At 37.0% G+C, this 18,092-nt stretch overlaps 1 protein-coding gene across 3 annotated transcripts in view; it reads left to right on the top strand.

Annotated features, from left to right (window-relative positions):
• Positions 1-18,092, top strand: part of KLHL13 (kelch like family member 13) — a 197,573-nt gene that overhangs the window by 65,307 nt on the left and 114,174 nt on the right. For 2 of the 3 annotated variants that reach the window (XM_005227425.5, XM_010821318.4), the window contains exon 2: positions 16,087-16,160. The exons of the other annotated variant lie outside the window; for it this stretch is intronic. In XM_005227425.5, coding sequence (XP_005227482.1) covers positions 16,111-16,160 — 50 coding nt within the window. In that variant the 5' untranslated portion in view covers positions 16,087-16,110. The remainder of the gene's footprint in view (positions 1-16,086; positions 16,161-18,092) is intronic. 3 annotated transcript variants of the gene reach the window in all.

The raw sequence follows: 18,092 nt of genomic DNA, 5'->3' as shown, positions 1-18,092 counted from the left end.
AACTAACCCTAAACTGGAAGCTTTAATAATGAACCCACTTAATTGCCTTCTCCAGTAAAATGTATAATAAATTTTTGTTTATCTTTGATTTTTTTCTGTAAAGATTTCATTTAAAATGTTTTTGTAAGTTTTTTTCTTCTTCATTGTCTTGCTCCCTCTCTTTTCTTTAAAATTGAGTTATAATTGACATATAACATCATTAATTTCAGTTACACAGCATAATGAATCGATATTTATGTATAGTTTGAAATGATCACTTGAGGAAGTCTAGTTAGCATCTCGGAGAAGGCAATGGCACCCCACTCCAGTACTCTTGCCTGGAAAATCCCATGGACGGAGGAGCCTGGTAAGCTGCAGTCCATGGGGTCGCTAGGAGTCGGACACGACTGAGTGACTTCACTTTCACTTTTCACTTTCATGCATTGGAGAAGGAAATGGCAACCCACTCCAGTGTTCTTGCCTGGAGAATCCCAGGGACGGGGGAGCCTGCCATCTATGGGGTCGCACAGAGTCGGACACGACTGAAGCGACTTAGCAGCAGCAGTTAGCATCTATCACTGTACATCATTACAGCTCTTTATTCTTGTGATGGGAACTTTTAAGATTTACTCTTAACAAATTTAAAATGCAGTACAGTATCATTAAGTATAGTTACCATGTTGTACATTACTTTGTCACTTTCTTTAAATTAAAAATATGTCTCTTGGAAACCAAAAAATATATTTTTATTGTACCAAGGATTTTTATAAATTTTATTGAAATATAGTTGATTTATAATGTGTTAGTTTCAGATGTACAGCAAAGTGATTCACATATAACATATATTCTTTTGAAAATTCTTTTTGTTATACATTACTACAAGATACTGAGTAGAATTCCCTATGCTATACAGTAGATCCTTGTTGATTATCTATTTTATATATAGTAATATGTATATTTTAATCCCAAACTCCTAAATTATCCCTCTCCCAACTTTTCCCCTTTGATAGCCATGTTTGTTTTCTGTGTCTGTGAGTCTCTTTCTGTTTTGTATATAAGTTCATTAGTACCATTTTTTAAGATGTATAAGCAATATCATAATTCTGCTTGGCTTTCTCTGTCATACTTAATATGATAATCTCTAAGTCCATCCATGTTGCTGCATTATTTCATTCTTTTTAATGACTAAGTGATGTTCCATTGTATATATGTACCACATCTTCTTTATCCATTCCTCTGTTGATGGACATTTTAGCTGCTTCTGTGTCTTGGCTGTTGTAAGTAGTGCTGCAGTGAACATTGGGGTGTATGTACCTTTTCAAATTATAGTTTTGTCTGGATATATGCCCATGAGTAGGGTAGCTGGGTCCTATGGTAATTCTATTTTTAGATTCTTAAGAAACTTCTATACTGTTCTCCATGGTGGTTGTACCAGTTTACATTCTCACCAACAGTATATGAGGGTCCCCTTTTTGCCACACCCTCTCCAGCATTTGTTATTTGTAGACTTTTTGATGATGGCCATTCTGACTGGTGTGTGGTGATACCTCATTATAGTTTTGACTTGCATTTCTCTAGTAAAGAGCAATGTTGAACATTTTTTCATGTACCCTTTGGCCATCTGTATGTCTTCTTTAGAGAAATATCTATTTAGATCTTCCCATTTTTTGATTGGGTTGTTTGGTTTTTTATATTGAGCTATAAATGAGCTGTTTATGTATTTTGGAAATTAATCTCTTGTCAGTCACATCATTTGCAAGTACTTTCTCCCATTCTGTATGTTGTCTTTTCATTTTGTTTATGGTTTCTGTTACTTTGTAATTTTCTTGTTTGTATAAGTGAAGATACAGGATTCTTCATGGTTTTAGTAGGATCTGAACACTGTCTTACTATCTTTTGAATGTAAAAATGTGGAAAAATATTATGGAGGTTTCTCAAAAAATAAAAATAGAGCTGCCATATGATCCAGCAGTTCCACTCCTAGGTATATATCTGAAAAAAAGAAGAAAACATTAAGTTGAAAAGATACATGCACCCCAGTGTTCATAACAGCATTATTTATAACAGCCAAGATATGGAAACAACCTAAGTGTCCATCAACAGATGAACTGATAAAAAGATGTGACACACACACACACTGGAATACTACTTAGGCATTAAAAATGAAAGTTTTGCCATTTGCAGCAGCATGAATGGACTTGGAGTATATTATGCTTAGTGAAATAAGTCAGACAGAAAGACAATTACTGTATGTTATCACTTATATGTAGAATCTAAAAAATAAAACAAGCTAGTGAATATAACAAAAATGAGACATACTTGTAGATATAAAGAGCAAAATAGTGGTTATCAGTGAGGAGAGGGAACTAAGTAGGGGAACTGCTAAGTCGCTTCAGTCGTGTCCAACTCTGTGTGACCCCATAGACGGCAGCCACCAGGCTCCCCCGTCCCTGGGATTCTCCAGGCAAGAACACTGGAGTGGGTTGCCATTTCCTTCTCCAATGCGTGAAAGTAAAAAGTGAAAGTGAAGTCTCTCAGTTGTGTCCGACTCTTAGCGACCCCATGGACTGCAGCCCACCAGGCTCCTCCGTCCATGGGGTTTTCCAGGCAAAGTACTGGAGTGGGTGCCATTGCCTTCTCCGAAGTAGGGGAAAGATACGAGTAAAAGATTGAGAGATACAAACTACTATGTATAAAATAAAATACAAGGCTATATTATACAGTACAAGGAATATAACCAATATTTTATAATAACTGTAGATGAAGTATAACCTTTAAAAATTGTGAATCACTTTTTTTGTATACCTGAAACTTATCTAATATTGACTATAACTCAGTAAAATTTTTTTAAATGTGGTGAAGGATAATAATGTGTCTTTAACATGCTGTGAGTTTCTCTTGGTTTCTGACACACGCACACACACAAATTGAGGTTGAACCTCTCTTCTTCTGCTTCTTTGTTGTTGTTCTTCTAGGAAAGGCCTGTTCAAATACTTGCCCATTGGGTTCCTCATCTTTATAAATGATTTTGGGGGGACTACTTTATGTATGATGAGCATTAAACTGAAACTTCCTTGGTGACTCAGTGGTGAAGAATCTGCCTGCCAATGCAGGAGACACAGGTTTGATCCCTGTTCCGGGAAGATCCCACATGCTGTGGAGCAACTAAGCCCGTGTGCCACAACTTCTGAGCCTGTGCTCTAGAGTCCTGAAGCCACAACCACTGAGCCTGCACACTCTAGAGCCTGAGCTCCACAACAAGAGAGGCCACTGCAATGAGAAGCCTGCACACAGCAACTAGAGAGTAGTCCCCACTCTCTGCAGCTAGAGAAAAGCCCTAGCAGCAATGAAGACCCAGCACAGCCAAAAATAAGGACATAAATAAAAGTTAAAAAGAAAACCTTTTGCCTGTAGTAGTTATTACAGTCCCTGTCCACTTCCCCTTGCCTTTTAAGTGTGTTGCACCATGTAAACTTGTAACTTTTTTTAAAGTAACAACCATACAGACCACTTTTATTTTCTTTATGGCTTCTGTGTTTTTTGTTGGCCCTTAGATTGTTTTTGTGTCCTATTAAAAAGATACTCTCTCCTGTTCAGTAGGTTGCCATTTTCTTTTCTTGATAAGTTTCCTTTGTGTGCAAAAGCTTTTAGGTTTAATTAGGTCCCATTTGTTTACTTTTGCTTTTGTTTCCCGTTTCTGTGGAGACAGATCCAAAAACATATTGCTAAGACCAAGGTCAAAGAGTCTATTGCCTTTGCTTTCTTCTAGGAGTTTTATGGTTTAATATCCAAAATGTGTAAAGCACTTATACACCTCAATATATAAAAAACATATAATGATTAAAAAATGGGCAGAAGACCCTAATAGGCATTTTTCCAGAGAAGACACACAGACGGCCAACAGACACATGAAAAGATGCTCAACATCACCAACCATCAGGAAAATGCAAATCAAAGCCACAGTGAGATAGCACCTTATACCTGTCAGGATGGCTATGGATTCATTTTGATGTTTGGCAGAACTAATACAATTATGTAAAGTTTGAGAATAGAATAAAATTAATTAAAAAAAAAACCAACAAGAAATGATAAGTGTTGACAAGAATGTGGGGGTAAGGGAACCTTCGTGTACTATCAGTGGGAATTAAATTGGTGCAGCCACAGTGGAAAATATTATGGATGTTCTTCAAAAAAATGAAAATAAAACTACCATGTGATCCAGCAACTTGATTCCTGGATATTTATCAAAAGAAAACAAAAATACTAATTAGAAAAGATATATGCACCCCAGTGTTCATAGCATTATTCATAATAGCCAAGATATGGAAACACCCTAGATATACATCAATAGATGAATTAATAAAGATTTGGTATATATAAACAATGGAATACTACTCAGTTATCCATCAACAGATGGGCTAATGAAGAAGACTTGGTATATATATACAATGGCATATTAGTCATAAAAAATGAAATTTTGCAGTTGTGTCAACATGGATAGACCTGGACGGTTTTGTACCTAGTGAAATAAGCCAGACAGAGAAAGTCCAATACAGTGTCTTCACTAACCTGTGGAATCTAAAAAATGAAACAGATGAACAATTATAACAAAATAGAAACAGACTCACAGATAGGGAGAACAAACTAGCTGTTACCCAAGGATAGGAAGTGGCAGGAGGAGCAAACTAGGTGAAGGGGATTAAGAGGTACAGACTACTAAGTATAAAATAGTTACAAGGGTGTAATTTACAGTACAGGGAATGTCCTTTTTGTATGGAGTGTGTTCTGTAAAAATGTTAAGTTATTTGTATACCTGAAACTAATATAATATTGTATGTTAACTGCAATTAAAAACAAGAAAATAAACTGCATTTTTTGTAATTTGAAAGTCTGAACATTAAATAGGAAAAAAATCTCCTTTATATTATTCTACTACTTTTATATATTTTTTCATATGTAGAGATTTAATTCCTCTGAGGTGTATATATATGGTATAGAGAGAACTTCTATTTTTTCCCACTAATGTATCCAGTTTCCTCACAAATATTTATTGAGAATTTCATCTTTTTTTGCTAATTGTGACTACCACATTCACCATAGTTAATAACCATATTTATTTTGATCTATTTTTAGATTCTGTTCTGTTGATCCTTTTGTCTGTTCCCACACTAGTACCACACTGTTTTAATAGTTACTGTGCCTTAATAGTTGCATCAAGTGGAAGTTGCTTCCCCCCTTACTTAAAAAAAAGATTTGGGCAATTTTTATGTGTTACATCTCCCATTGAACTATAGTTTCAACATGTAAAATATCCATCCTCCTCCACAATAAAAATCTGACCCTTTGCTAATTTGATTCAGATTGCATTGCATTTCTATATGAATTTTGTGTAAAATGTCTGTTCTTCAATATTCTGTGTGGGGGGTATCTGTGTCCATGTATTCATTTATTCGGGTCCTTTCCTGGGGGCTCAGACGGTAAAGAATTTGCCTGCAATGCGGAATATCTGGTTTGATCCCTAGGTTGGGAAGATCCCCTGGAGGAGGGCATGGCAGCCACTTCAGTATTCTTGCCTGGAGAATCCCATGGACAGAGGAGCTTGGCAGGCTACAGTCCATAGGGTCACAAAGAGTCAGACATGACTAAGTGACTCACATTTTAAAAAATTATTTTGTGAAATTTTATTTTTATAAGTCTTTCACATTCTTTTTAAGCTTATTCCTAGTTATCTTACAAATCTATATCTTTGTGGAACTGATATTCTTGTAGTAGTCGATTTACTGTGTTAGTTTTCCAGTTAATTCTTCTGTTCAGTTCAGTTCAGTTGCTCAGTCATGTCTGACTCTTTGCTACCCCATGGACTGCAGCACTCCAGGCCTCACTGTCCATCACCAGCTCCTGGAGTTTATTCAAACTCATATCCCTTGAGTCGGTGATGCCGTCCAACCATCTCATCCTCTGTTGTCTCCTTCTTCTCCCACCTGCAATCGTTCCCAGCATCAGGGTCTTTTCAAATGAGTCAGCTCTTTGCATCAGGTGGCCACAGTATCGGAGTTTCAGCTTCAACATCAGTCCTTCCAATGAACGCTCAGGACTGATCTCCTTTAGGATGGACTGATTGGATCTTCTTGCAGTCCAAGGGACTCTCAAGAGTCTTCTCCAACACCACCGTTCAAAAGCATCAATTCTTCCGCACTCAGCTTTCTTTATAGTCCAACTTTCACATCCATACATGACTACTGGAAAACCATAGCCTTGACTAGACGGACTTTTGTTGGCAAAGAAATGTCTGCTTTTTAATATGCTGTCTAGGTTGGTCATAACTTTTCTTCTGAGGAGTAAGTGTCTTTTAATTTCATGGCTGCAATCACCATCTGCAGTGATTTTGGAGCCCCACAAAATAAAGTCAGCCGCTGTTTCCACTGTTTCCCCATCTTTTTGCCATGAAATAATGGGACCAGATGCCATCATCTTAGTTTTCTGAATGTTGAGCTTTAAGCCAACTTTTTCACTCTCCTCATTCATTCATCAAGAGGCTCTTTAGTTCTTCTTCACTTTCTGCCATAAGAGTGGTGTCATCTGCATATCTGAGGTTATTGATATTTCTCCTGACAATCTTGATTCCAGCTTGTGCTTCATCCAGCCCAGCGTTTCTCATGATGTACTCTGCATATAAGTTAAATAAGCAGGGTGACAATATACGGCCTTGATGTACTCCTTTCCTGATTTGGAACCAATCTGTTGCTCTATTTACAGTTCTAACTGTTGTTTCCTGACCTGCATACAGGTTTCTCAGGAGGCAGGTCAGGTGGTCTGGTATTGCCATCTCTTTCAGAGTTTTCCACAGTTTATTGTGACCCACACAGTCAAAGGCTTTGGCATAGTCAGTAAAGCAGAAATAGATGTTTTTCTGGAACTCTCTTGCTTTTTCCATGATCCAGTGGATGGATGTTGGCAATTTGATCTCTGGTTCCTCTGCCTTTTCTAAAACCAGCTTGAACATCTGGAAGTTCACAGTTCACATATTGTTGAAGCCTGGCTTGGAGAATTTTGAGCATTTACCAGCGTGTGAGATGAGTGCAATTGTGCGGTAGTTTTAGCATTCTTTGGCATTGTCAAAATGTGGTCCACTGGAGAAGGGAATGACAAACCACTTCAGTATTCTTGCCTTGAGAACCCCATGAACAGTATGAAAAGGCAAAAAGATAGGACACTGAAAGATGAACTCACCACGTCGGTAGGTGCCCAATATGCTACTGGAGATCAGTGGAGAGATAACTCCAGAAAGAATGAAGAGACAGAGCCAAAGCAAAACAACACCCATTTGTGGATGTGACTGGTGATGGAAGCAAGGTCTGATGCTATAAAGAGCAATATTGCATAGGAACCTGGAATGATCATGAATGAAGGCAAATTGGAAGTGGTCAAACAGGAGATGGCAAGAGTGAATGTCAACATTTTAGGAATCATAGGAATCAATGAACTAAAAAATTCTTCTGGACTTTTTATAAAAACTTTCATGTTATCTGTAAATCTTAGACCTTAAAGTGTCATTCATGGTCTAGCAGCAGCAGCAGCATTCTTTTTCAACCTCTTAGAAAAGCAAATTCTCTGGATCCATCCCTCATCAACTGACTGAGAAAGTCAGAGGTAGAGCCCAGCTGTCTGTGTTCATCTTGCTCTCCAGAAAACTCTAATACGTAGTGAAGTTTGAGGACCACTGATGTAAATGATAGTGTTTATTTTTTCTTACCCATATTTTCACTTCTCACCTCTATTTTCTTGCAAGATGTGTATGTAACAGTTCACAGTCTGTTATATAGAATGGATTGTATAGAATGGACTTTGAAGAGCCTGAGACAAATTAGTAACTTTCCAGAGAAACACTGGAGAGGGGAATGATGGGAAATGAATACTTTTTTAACCAGGTGAATGGGTAGTGGGGTGTACTTAACCTCAGACTGAGGTTGACTGGGTCAGAGAAATTAAGTATATTAAGATGAATTTTAGCCCTTATCATATAAAAACAGTAACTCTTAGAAAATCAGATAGAATTACATTAATACAAGGACAATAACTTCCTTCAACATTGGTAAAAGACAAATGATTCCATTAACCAACAATATATCCCAAAGGCATCCATAAAGCTTTTTATAAGTGTCAGTGTGAAAAGGGACTTCCATTGGATCACACTGAAGAAGGAAGGAGTGGTATTATTGCAAAGAGCAGTGGAACTGCATGGTGTAGGTACATCAATAAAGAGCAAGATGGTAGTGACCATGTGGGGCAGGTTACCCCCGTGACTGCAGCAATAAAGGTGAAATTATTAAGAGTGTGTCAGTCTTGGCATACAGCCAGGGGAAGGAAGAAACCTATGGGTTATGGAACGTGGGGCTCCAGTATATTTGGTTGGAGGAAGCCAGGCAGGCTGATCTCTTACATAAAGGGTATATTCTGAAATCAGCTGTCACTGCAGCCATTTGTACAGTGCAACTGTTATTCTTTGTAGCCTTGCACATTTTGTTAGGGGTGCTTATGTGGGAACATTCTACATGGTTCTAGTTGGTTTCAGAATTTCTCTAGGGAAAAATCATCACCCAGCTCAAATCTCGTGCTCTATTGTTTTAGGGTAGGACCTCAGTGCCATGGGTGGGAGGGGAGTGTGGTGTCTGTCATGTGTGAAAGCTGGAGGATTCAATAGTCTGTGACATGTTAAAAGTTAACCTTTAAGTAACAAACTATTTCTGTTCCTTAAATTCCAAAGTTTGGGATTTCAAAATGATTTTGAATTTTTCATGACACTGCTACATATAACTTGATTTAGAGAGAAGAGCAATTATGTACAACTTTTCTACAGGTTGCCATGTTTCAATTTTGTAATGTTTAGCACTTTTCACTGATCTTTTCTATCAGCCTTCTTTTCTCACTGTACTCAAAATTTTAGTTGAAGACATATGATTATAGAAACTCTCAGAATTTCTTTTATATAACATCAGCTTAGTTCATAAGCAGGGCTTTCCTTACATGGTGTGAAATTGGCTAGGCATATCTCAAATCTCATTATTTTTAAAGCTGTTGGTTCTTAGATAGGGTAGGAAAGTGAGACTGTGGGGTTTAATTAAATACTAAGTCATAAACTAGAATCTCTATTTGAAATATTATCTAAGTGTATGACAGGTGATTGAGAATTATTAGATTTGTGAATTACTTAAAATAAATGCTTGAGAGTAAAATTAGTTGAGCTTATGCAAGATATCTCAGCTATCAGAAACAGTCTTGTCAGTTTTATTTCTTGTGATCCAAGTAGAATATTTTAAAGGCAAAACCACAATTAGATTTTTGTCATGTGTGTGCTCTGAGTAACAACTAGTCTCCCTTTTATTTGTCAGAGTATTTATGGCCATGGAGAATTTTATCTTTTTAATTACAGTATGTGTCTAGGTATATATTTGTCCTGTCCTTTTTTTTCCTTAAATGTTGGCCTTTATATGTCATGTCTTGTCTGCTTGTCTACACAGTCCCTACTTTAGGGCAGAGATAATACATGATATTTTCTTTGTTTCTTTTATTAAAACATTTCAAGCATAGGGAAAAGTTGTTCTTTAGTTGCTAAGTCCTTTCCGACTCTTTGCAACCCGGCTGTAGTCCACCAGGCTCCTCTTGTCCGTGGGATTTCCCAGACAAGAATACCGGAATGAGTTGCCATTTTCTTCTCCAAAGGATCTTCCTAACCCAGGGATTGTACCCACATCTCCTGCATTAGCAGGTGGATTCTTTACAACTAGCCACCAAGGAAGCCCTGCAGGGAAAAGTACAGAGGCCAGTATAACAAACGATCACATAGTGAAAGTTGCTTAGTCATGTCTGATTCTTTGCAACCCCATGGACTATACAGTCCATGGAATTCTCCAGGCCAGAATACTGGAGTGGGTAGCCTTTCCCGTCTTCAGGGGATCTTCCCATCCCAGAGATCGAACCCAGGTCTCCCGCATTGCAGGCGGATTCTTTACCAGGTGAGCCACAGGGAAGCAACTGTGCAATATCTTAATGTTTTACCATTTTTGTTTCAGATGCTTAGCAAAATGTTAGATTCAGGCAGAACTCCTAGTGTATCCCTCCCCAATTGCATTCCTCACCCTTCTTCTCTTGAGGTAACAACTGTGCCAAATTTTCTTATCATTCCTATGAATACTTTTATGCTTTTTCCATGTATGTATATGTGTGTGTCTATATGTCATCTGGTATTACCTTATGTGCTTTTGAGATTTATTTCATGGTATTGTACTTCTTTTAGTTTGCATTTTTACTTAATTTTTAATTGAAGTACAGTTGATTCACAATATTGTGTTAGTTCCAAGTGTACAGTACAATGATTCAGTTATACACACAAACAAAGACATATATTCTTTTTCAGATTCTTACCCCTTATTATTATTATAAAATATCAAGTAGAGTTTCCTGTGTTATACAGTAGGACCTTATATTTTATTTTATTTATAGTAGTGTCTATATGTTAATCTAGAATTCCTAATGTATCCCTCCTCCCCCCTTTCCCCTTTGATAAGCATAGTTTGTTTTCTGTATCAGTGGGCCTATTTCTGTTTTGTAAATATGTTCATTTGTATAATTTTTTTTTAGGTTCTACACATAAGCAGTGTCATAATGTTTGTTTTTCTCTCCCTGGCTTACTTCACTTAGTATGATATCTCTAGGTCCATTCATGTTGCTGCAAATGGCATTATTTCATTCCATTTTATGACTGAGTAGTATTCCATTATGTATATGTACCACATCTTCTTTATCTATTCATCTGTCAGTGAACATTTAAATTGTTTCCATGTCTTGGCTGTTGTAAACAGCACTGCAGTAAACATTGGGGTGCAATGTGTATCTTTTCAAAGTACAGCTTTTTGCAGATATATGGAGTGGGATTTCAGGATCATACAGTGGCTCTATTTTTAGTTTTTAAAGGAACCTCCATATTGCTCTCCATAGAGGCTACACCAGTTTATAGTCCCATCAACAGTTTACTAGGGTTCCCTTTTCTCCATACCCTCTCCAGCATTTATTATTTGTAGACTTTGATGATGGCCATTCTGACCAGTGTGAGGTGATACTTCATTTTAGTTTTGATTTGCATTCCTCTAAGTAGCAGTGTTGCGGAGAAGGCAATGGCACCCCACTCCAGTACTCTTGCCTGGAAAACCCCATGGACGGAGGAGCCTGGTAGGCTGCAGTCCATGGAGTCGGGAAGAGTCAGACACGACTGAGCGACTTCACTTTCACTTTTCACTTTCATGCATTGGAAAAGGAAATGGCAACCCACTCCAGTGTTCTTGCCTGGAGGATCCCAGGGACAGGGGAGCCTGGTGGGCTGCCGTCTATGGGGTCACACAGAGTTGGACACGACTGACGTGACTTAGCAGCAGCAGTAGCAGCAGCAGTTTTGAGCATCTTTTAGTGTGCCTTTGGCCATCCGTATATCTTCTTTAGAGAAATGTCTATTTACATCTTCTGTCAGCTTTCTTATCTCACTGTACTTAATCAAAATTTTAGTTGAAGACCTATGATTTTAGAAACTCTTAAAATTTCTTTTATATAACATTGGCTTAGTTCGTACACAGGGCTTTCCTTACATGGTGTGAAATTGGCTTTTCATCTTTTGCCCATTTTTTTATTGAATTGTTCATTTTTTTTAATATCAAGTTGTACAAGCTATTTGTATATTTTGGAGATTAATCCCTTGTTAGTCACATCATTTGCAAATATTTTCTTCCATTCTGTAGATTGTCTTTCTGTTTTGTTTATGGTTTCTTTACTGTACAAATGCTTTTGAGTTTAATTAGGTACCATTTGTTTATTTTTGTTTTTATTTCCATTACTCTAAGAGACAGATCCAAAAAGATCCATTTATGTCAAAAGTGTTCTGCTTATGTTTTCTTGTGGGAGTTTTTTTTTTTTTTTTTTAATGTAATGCTTTTCAGATATACCTGCTCTAGTATCTCCTGTTACTAAAACAAAGTAAAACAAAACATTGTCTACTTCCATCCTATATCTCATTCCATCTGTTGTGCTTGGTTGCTCAGTTGAGTCCGAATCTTTGCGATCCTGTGGACTGTAGCCTGCCATTCTCCTCTGTCCATGGGATTTTCCAGGCTACTACCTATTTATATTTCTTGCTAAGTAAGTGTTGTATGTGCTTATTTCCTGTCTTCATTCTCTCTTAAACTCACAATAATGAGCCTTTTTGCCACCATTCCATGTAAACAGTTCTTATCCAGGTGACCAGTGACCTCCCAGTTACCACACCAAGTTGTTGTTCTCCATTTATCACTTAACCTCTCAGCAACATTGGACACATTTGGTTACCTTCTAAATTACTTCCTATAACACTTTCATTTACCTTCTAAATTACTACACCTCTTTGGTTTTCCTCCTCCCTCATGGCCAGTCCTTCTCATGCCTTTTGCTGCATTCTTGCTAGCTTTGTTTAGAAATAAATTGAATAAAAAAGTTTAGGATGAAAAGTGACCATCTCTCTCTGCCACCCTCAAAACCCATATCCCCTTTCACTAATAAAAAATATAAACAGATTTCATTTATGTGTGTATGTTTGTGTAAATCCTATGATGGGAACAGTGCCTCATTTTAAATTACAATTATTTGCTTATTAATGATTCTTATTTTCTGTGCACCTTCTGTTTATATTATTTGCTCATTTTTTCTATAGTGTTTTACTGACTAAGTGTGTAAGTTAAAATCATTAACTGTTTGTCGGGTATTGTGAATTTTTTTCCTACTTTATCAGATTCCATTTGACTTTGTGGCATTTTTGAAGTACAGAGTTCTAATTTTTTGCTATAATCAGCTTTAACAGTTTTTTTCCTTTATGGTTCCTGGCCTCTAGGTGCTGCTTACCTTCTCCACTAAATCATAAATAATTTCACTTTAGTTTTCTTTGGTCCTGCTTCAAAGCTTCCTTTTTTTACCTTTAAATCTTTGATCCTTCTGGAATTTATTCAGTGTATGAAATGAAGAGTTGTGCATCCTGTTTATTTTTCTAAGTGACTACTTGATTGTCCCCCAATCATTTAATCATCTCTATTTCTCTTGTTTGAGGACCACCTTCACTATAGAGTAATTCCCTGGTGTATTTGAATTACTCCCAAGTTATTAAAAATGTATTTATTTCTGTTTTATTTTTTAAACCACTTCAGTGTGACACTGATATGGAACTACCCTTGAAAAGAGATCATCATGGACTTTATAGCTGTCAAATCATTTAGCTGTGTATTTCTTTGGGCAGAAAGTGAAACAGTTGAATACTCTCCGACCACTCTTCTTCTAAACTATCCTTCTTTTCACATTTCTCTTAGTTTCCCTCCTACCAATTGTCTCATTTCTTTGCTAGCTTGTCTTCCTCTGTTTCTTGCACAAAAGTGTTCATTGGATTTGCACTTTATTCTGGCATGAGTAAATACTTCCCCATCTCATCCCTTGAGCTGTTACTTAACTGGCTAAATATTCCTGTGTTTTCATTTCTACTTCGAACCTAAATCTAGAACTATATTTCCAGTTTTCTATTAGATACTATATGATGTGCTCTGGGTTATTTCAATATGTGTATACAAACCATTGTTGTCCTTGTTTTCAATGTTTTTCTTTCTTTCTATACCCTACCTCACTTGCTGTCATCACCATTTCTTCCTGTTACTTAGATTTTATCTTTGATATGTCTCCTTTTGCCTTTAAAATCTGTCAGTAATCTGTCACAGGTCCTAGTTCTGCCTTCCTCTTCTCATAGTTTTTGTCTGTGCTTTCATTTCATGCTTTCATTTTGGAAGTAGTTTCTTAGCAGTCTCCATATTTCTGGTCGCTCTGTCTCTGGTCCAGCCCCACATTACAGGAAGTGTTAATTTTCTACTACATGTATTTGATCAGACAAACCCCATGTTTAAAAAGTTGGTTTCATTTATATCCTGTATAAGTTGATCACATGCACTTACTTCCTCTTTCTTCTTAACTCCATTAAAATGAGAGTAAAGAAATGGAAAAATGCAAAAGGACAAAGAGAACAGGAGTGGAAACACTGACAGATGTGAGGTTGGAACTATTTTATTTTATGTTTCTTTTACTTTTAGCAAAGGAAGTTATAACTCCAGTATCTTCCCCTACATGTTTTGAGAGAAACCAACTCATTCTTCCCATAGAATTCCTAGTATTTCAAGACTTGGAGGTGCCTGGTCTGCAGAAGGCAGGAATGAGTCATGAGATTGAAAACATGGGCTGTTCCTTGAAAGTCTTTAAAATAAGTGGCTAATGTCCCCTGTACCCCATCTCTGCTCCTCTGGAGACCAGAGGGTTATTATCTGGAGAATTTGATGGGAGAGCCCTAGACTCAGAGATCCACCTGCAGCAAGTGGATTGCTTAAAACAATGGGATTACATGAAAATTTGCATACCTCATTTGGGGACCTCTATGTTCTACCCTAGATATAATTGGTAAGATGTTTCATGAGTTATTTTCACATTCCCAGATTCCTAACGGTGATCTAGATATAATAGGTTTTCTCTTGGCACATCCTCTAAGAAATCAAGTAACCTAATAAGCAAAATGAAAAATTTCTCAGCATCTCAAAACCCTAACTGGTTAAACATTTTCAGAAAATGTAAGTCAAAAGTCAGTTGATTTTGAGATGCTTAAAATATTTTATTTTGTTTAGGCTACTCAGTTTCTTTACTTGATTATAAATTTACTTGATTCTTTACAGGATTATAAGCAGAAAAATGTGATTGTGCAAATAAATGTAAATGCTGTGTTTTCATTTGATTTGTTTCTTGTTTAGAGTTTTGAAGACCCAAGAAACAGAGTATAGTTGGCCCTTATACAACACAGCAGTTAGGAGCACCAGCCCCCAAGCAGTTGAAAATTCTCTTATTGCTATCTCTGTCTCAAAAAAAAGCAAAAAACAAAAGAATTGATAAATTGTACACCCATGGAGGTGAAGTTGAAACAGTTTGGGTAGAATCAGGACTCAAACCCTAGTTCTTTTGATTCCATATTATGATCTGTAATCAAACACAAACATTTCCCCACACTTAGTTAATTTAAAGATGTATACAATAAAAATGTGCATACTATATTTATTGAAAAAAGTCCACATGTAAGTGGACCTGCATATTTCAAACCTGTGTTGTTCAAGGATCAACTGTACTTTTTTCTCTTCTGCTTTTTTGCTTTTGTCCCTAAATTAAGGGACAGGAAGAAGGCAGGGAACAATTTTCCCCTCTAGCTTCATTATTTTAGGTTTTCACATAGTTTTGTAACAAGCATAATTATATGAACAAACTAAATTGGATACTTTACATTTTTACCTTCCAATGCAATAAATAGATTTTATTAATAAACATTTATGTAAAGTATACACTTTTGCTTCCCAATATAGTTGAAATTAATAGAATGCATTAAATACATTCTTTATTGCCAATGCAAAGCATCCACACTACTAAAAACATATAGTTACTACCACCCCACCTGCTCTTTCCCATAAAAGCAACATTCCTACCTCCATTACCTATTTTATATCTTTAAGTTTTAAAAGTATTTAAAAGCATATCTCTATCCTTACTTTTGAGCAATCACTTGGAAAATTATGGACCCTCCATGTGGTCCCCACAGGCCTCAAGGCCCCCTGGTAACTTGGGATTCAACGCCGTCTCTGAATCTGCTTGTCAAATGTTTGCCCCAGCTCTTTGCTTCTAGCTTCTGTGTCTCACCCAGCTTCACACAGACTCCCCCAGGTCTTCTGACTGTCGTTTAATCCAACTTCCTGTTTACATGGTGGTTTTTCCATGGTTAATTGTTGGCTAATGATTTCACACGAAATTAGCTAGTACTCTTTTAATGATTCAGTACTGAATTTTGTAGGTATTTTGACTATTGCAGATTCAGTTTCTTAATTTTCATAAGCTGTAATATGGATACTAGATACATGGATGTGCATTTTGTTTATCACAAACTATGTAGAATATTACAAAGGTAGCATAATGTGAAAATTCGAGTATTGATTTTCATAGTAAATATTGACTTCTTTTCCTCCTGCACAGGTCATTATCCAACTTCTAGAGGTGATGGATCATCTGCATAGAGGGGAATCAATTGCTGCAATACTCCGTAACCGGTATATTTATGGAAGCAGTTTACCTTATAAGTTATATAATGTGTCTTCCATTTATTTATTTACCTAATATAAGTCGGTACTCAGTAAATATTTGTTGAATACCTGTTATAAAATTACAATATTTGCTATATGAGTAAATAGAAGAATGCCTGAGTGACAAATGGAATGAAGAGAATGTTAATGACTATATTCTGATCTAATGAAAAAATAGAAAATATAACTAGAAATCAAAATTGGTGGACATTGTGAACACCTGGAATTCAGTCAGTGGAGCTATCGATGTGAGTTTTTGGTTTTAAAGCATATCAATGAATAAATAGGGCTTCCCTGGTAGCTCAGCTGGTAAAGAGTTTGCCTGCAATGCAGGAGACCCCAGTTCTATTCCTGGGTTGGGAAGATCCACTGGGGAAGGGATAGGCTACCTACTCCAGTATTCCTGGCCTTCCCTGTTGACTCAGATGGTAAAGAATCCTCCTGCAATGTGGGAGACCTGGGTTCGATCCCTGGGTTGGGAAGATCCCCTGGAGGAGGGCATGGCAACCCACTCCAGTATTATGGCCTGGAGAATAGAATTCAGTCAGTGGAGCTGTTGATGTGAATTTTTGGTTTTAAAGTATATAAGTGAATAAATACTGGTATCCATTGCTTACAAATAGATGTCTCAACAAAGTATTTTTTTAAATAGTATTGTCTGTGTTTGAGTGTACATTGCTGTTATCTGAAATTCCATTTAAAACTTTTTCAGGGACTTATGAGAAATTCAGAGCTTCTTCTGTCAATTTAGGATTTTAAGTCATTTAAAGAAATATGGCCTTTGTTGGTGTGTGGAGAGCTGGAGCTTATCAAATAATTCAAAGTCTAACAGTGCTTGTATTGAAACACAAATGTAGGATTTTAACTATTTCAAAAATATAATATTTTTGTTACTCAGTTCTAAGGTACTTTAAAAATAGCTTCCCTGGTGGCTCAGAGGGTAAAGCGTCTGCCTGCAACGCGGGAGACCTAGTTTGATCCCTGGGTTGGGAACATCCCCTGGAGAAGGAAATGGCAACCCACTCCAGTGTTCTTGTCTGGAGAATCCCATGGACGGAGAAGCCTGGTAGTCTACAGTCCATGGGGTTGCAAAGAGTCGGACACGACTAAGCGACTTGACTCACTCGCTCATTCATTAAAAGACTATGGAAGGAGGGGAAAGGTTGAAGTATGAAGGGGACATATATAAAGTCATTGTTATTTGAGAGATACCGTGCTAGGAATTTTGCATAGTATTCCCATCAAAGGAAAATCATATGAAGAGTATACGCTTGTTGGAATGTGGGCAAAGGGCTGTAAGGTAGACTTATTCAGAGATACTGCACACAAGGAAGTCATTGCAGGAATACTGTATGGCTATATAGAAGAGAAGAGTAGATTGCAGGGGTAGATTTCTAGTGGGGAATTGAGACTGCAGAGTTCATGTGCTGCTGAAGTCAGGGGTCTGTATCACACATTTGGAAGAGGAACTGGTAGGAGGGCAGTATTTCCTAAGCTTAAGTTGATAACTGAGGTAGTTATAGCACAATGGAATTTGTTTCCATTATTATTATCAAGATATAATTACATATAGTAAAATACAGAAACATTTAAATATACCTCTGGATTTATTTTAATACATGCAAACATCCAGGTAACCACAACCGAGGTCAAGATATGAAACAGTTCCAGAGAACTCCCTCGTTCCCCTCTCCAGTTCGTGTCTCCTCCCGTCCTACTGACTTGTGTATCTTGGGTTCGTGTTGCTTGTTCTTGAACTTCATGTAAATGTAGTCTAACACTGTGTATTCTTTTGTGTATGGCTTCTGTTGTTCAAAATAACGCTTTTGAAATCCATTATTATTGCAGGTATCAGTAATTCCTTGTTTTTATTGCTTGTAGTAGTCCCTTGTTTAAATA

This window comes from Bos taurus, chromosome X (assembly GCF_002263795.3).
Source record: "Bos taurus isolate L1 Dominette 01449 registration number 42190680 breed Hereford chromosome X, ARS-UCD2.0, whole genome shotgun sequence".
NCBI classification, from domain to species: Eukaryota; Metazoa; Chordata; class Mammalia; order Artiodactyla; family Bovidae; genus Bos; species Bos taurus.
This window is presented reverse-complemented; position numbering and strand designations above follow the sequence as displayed.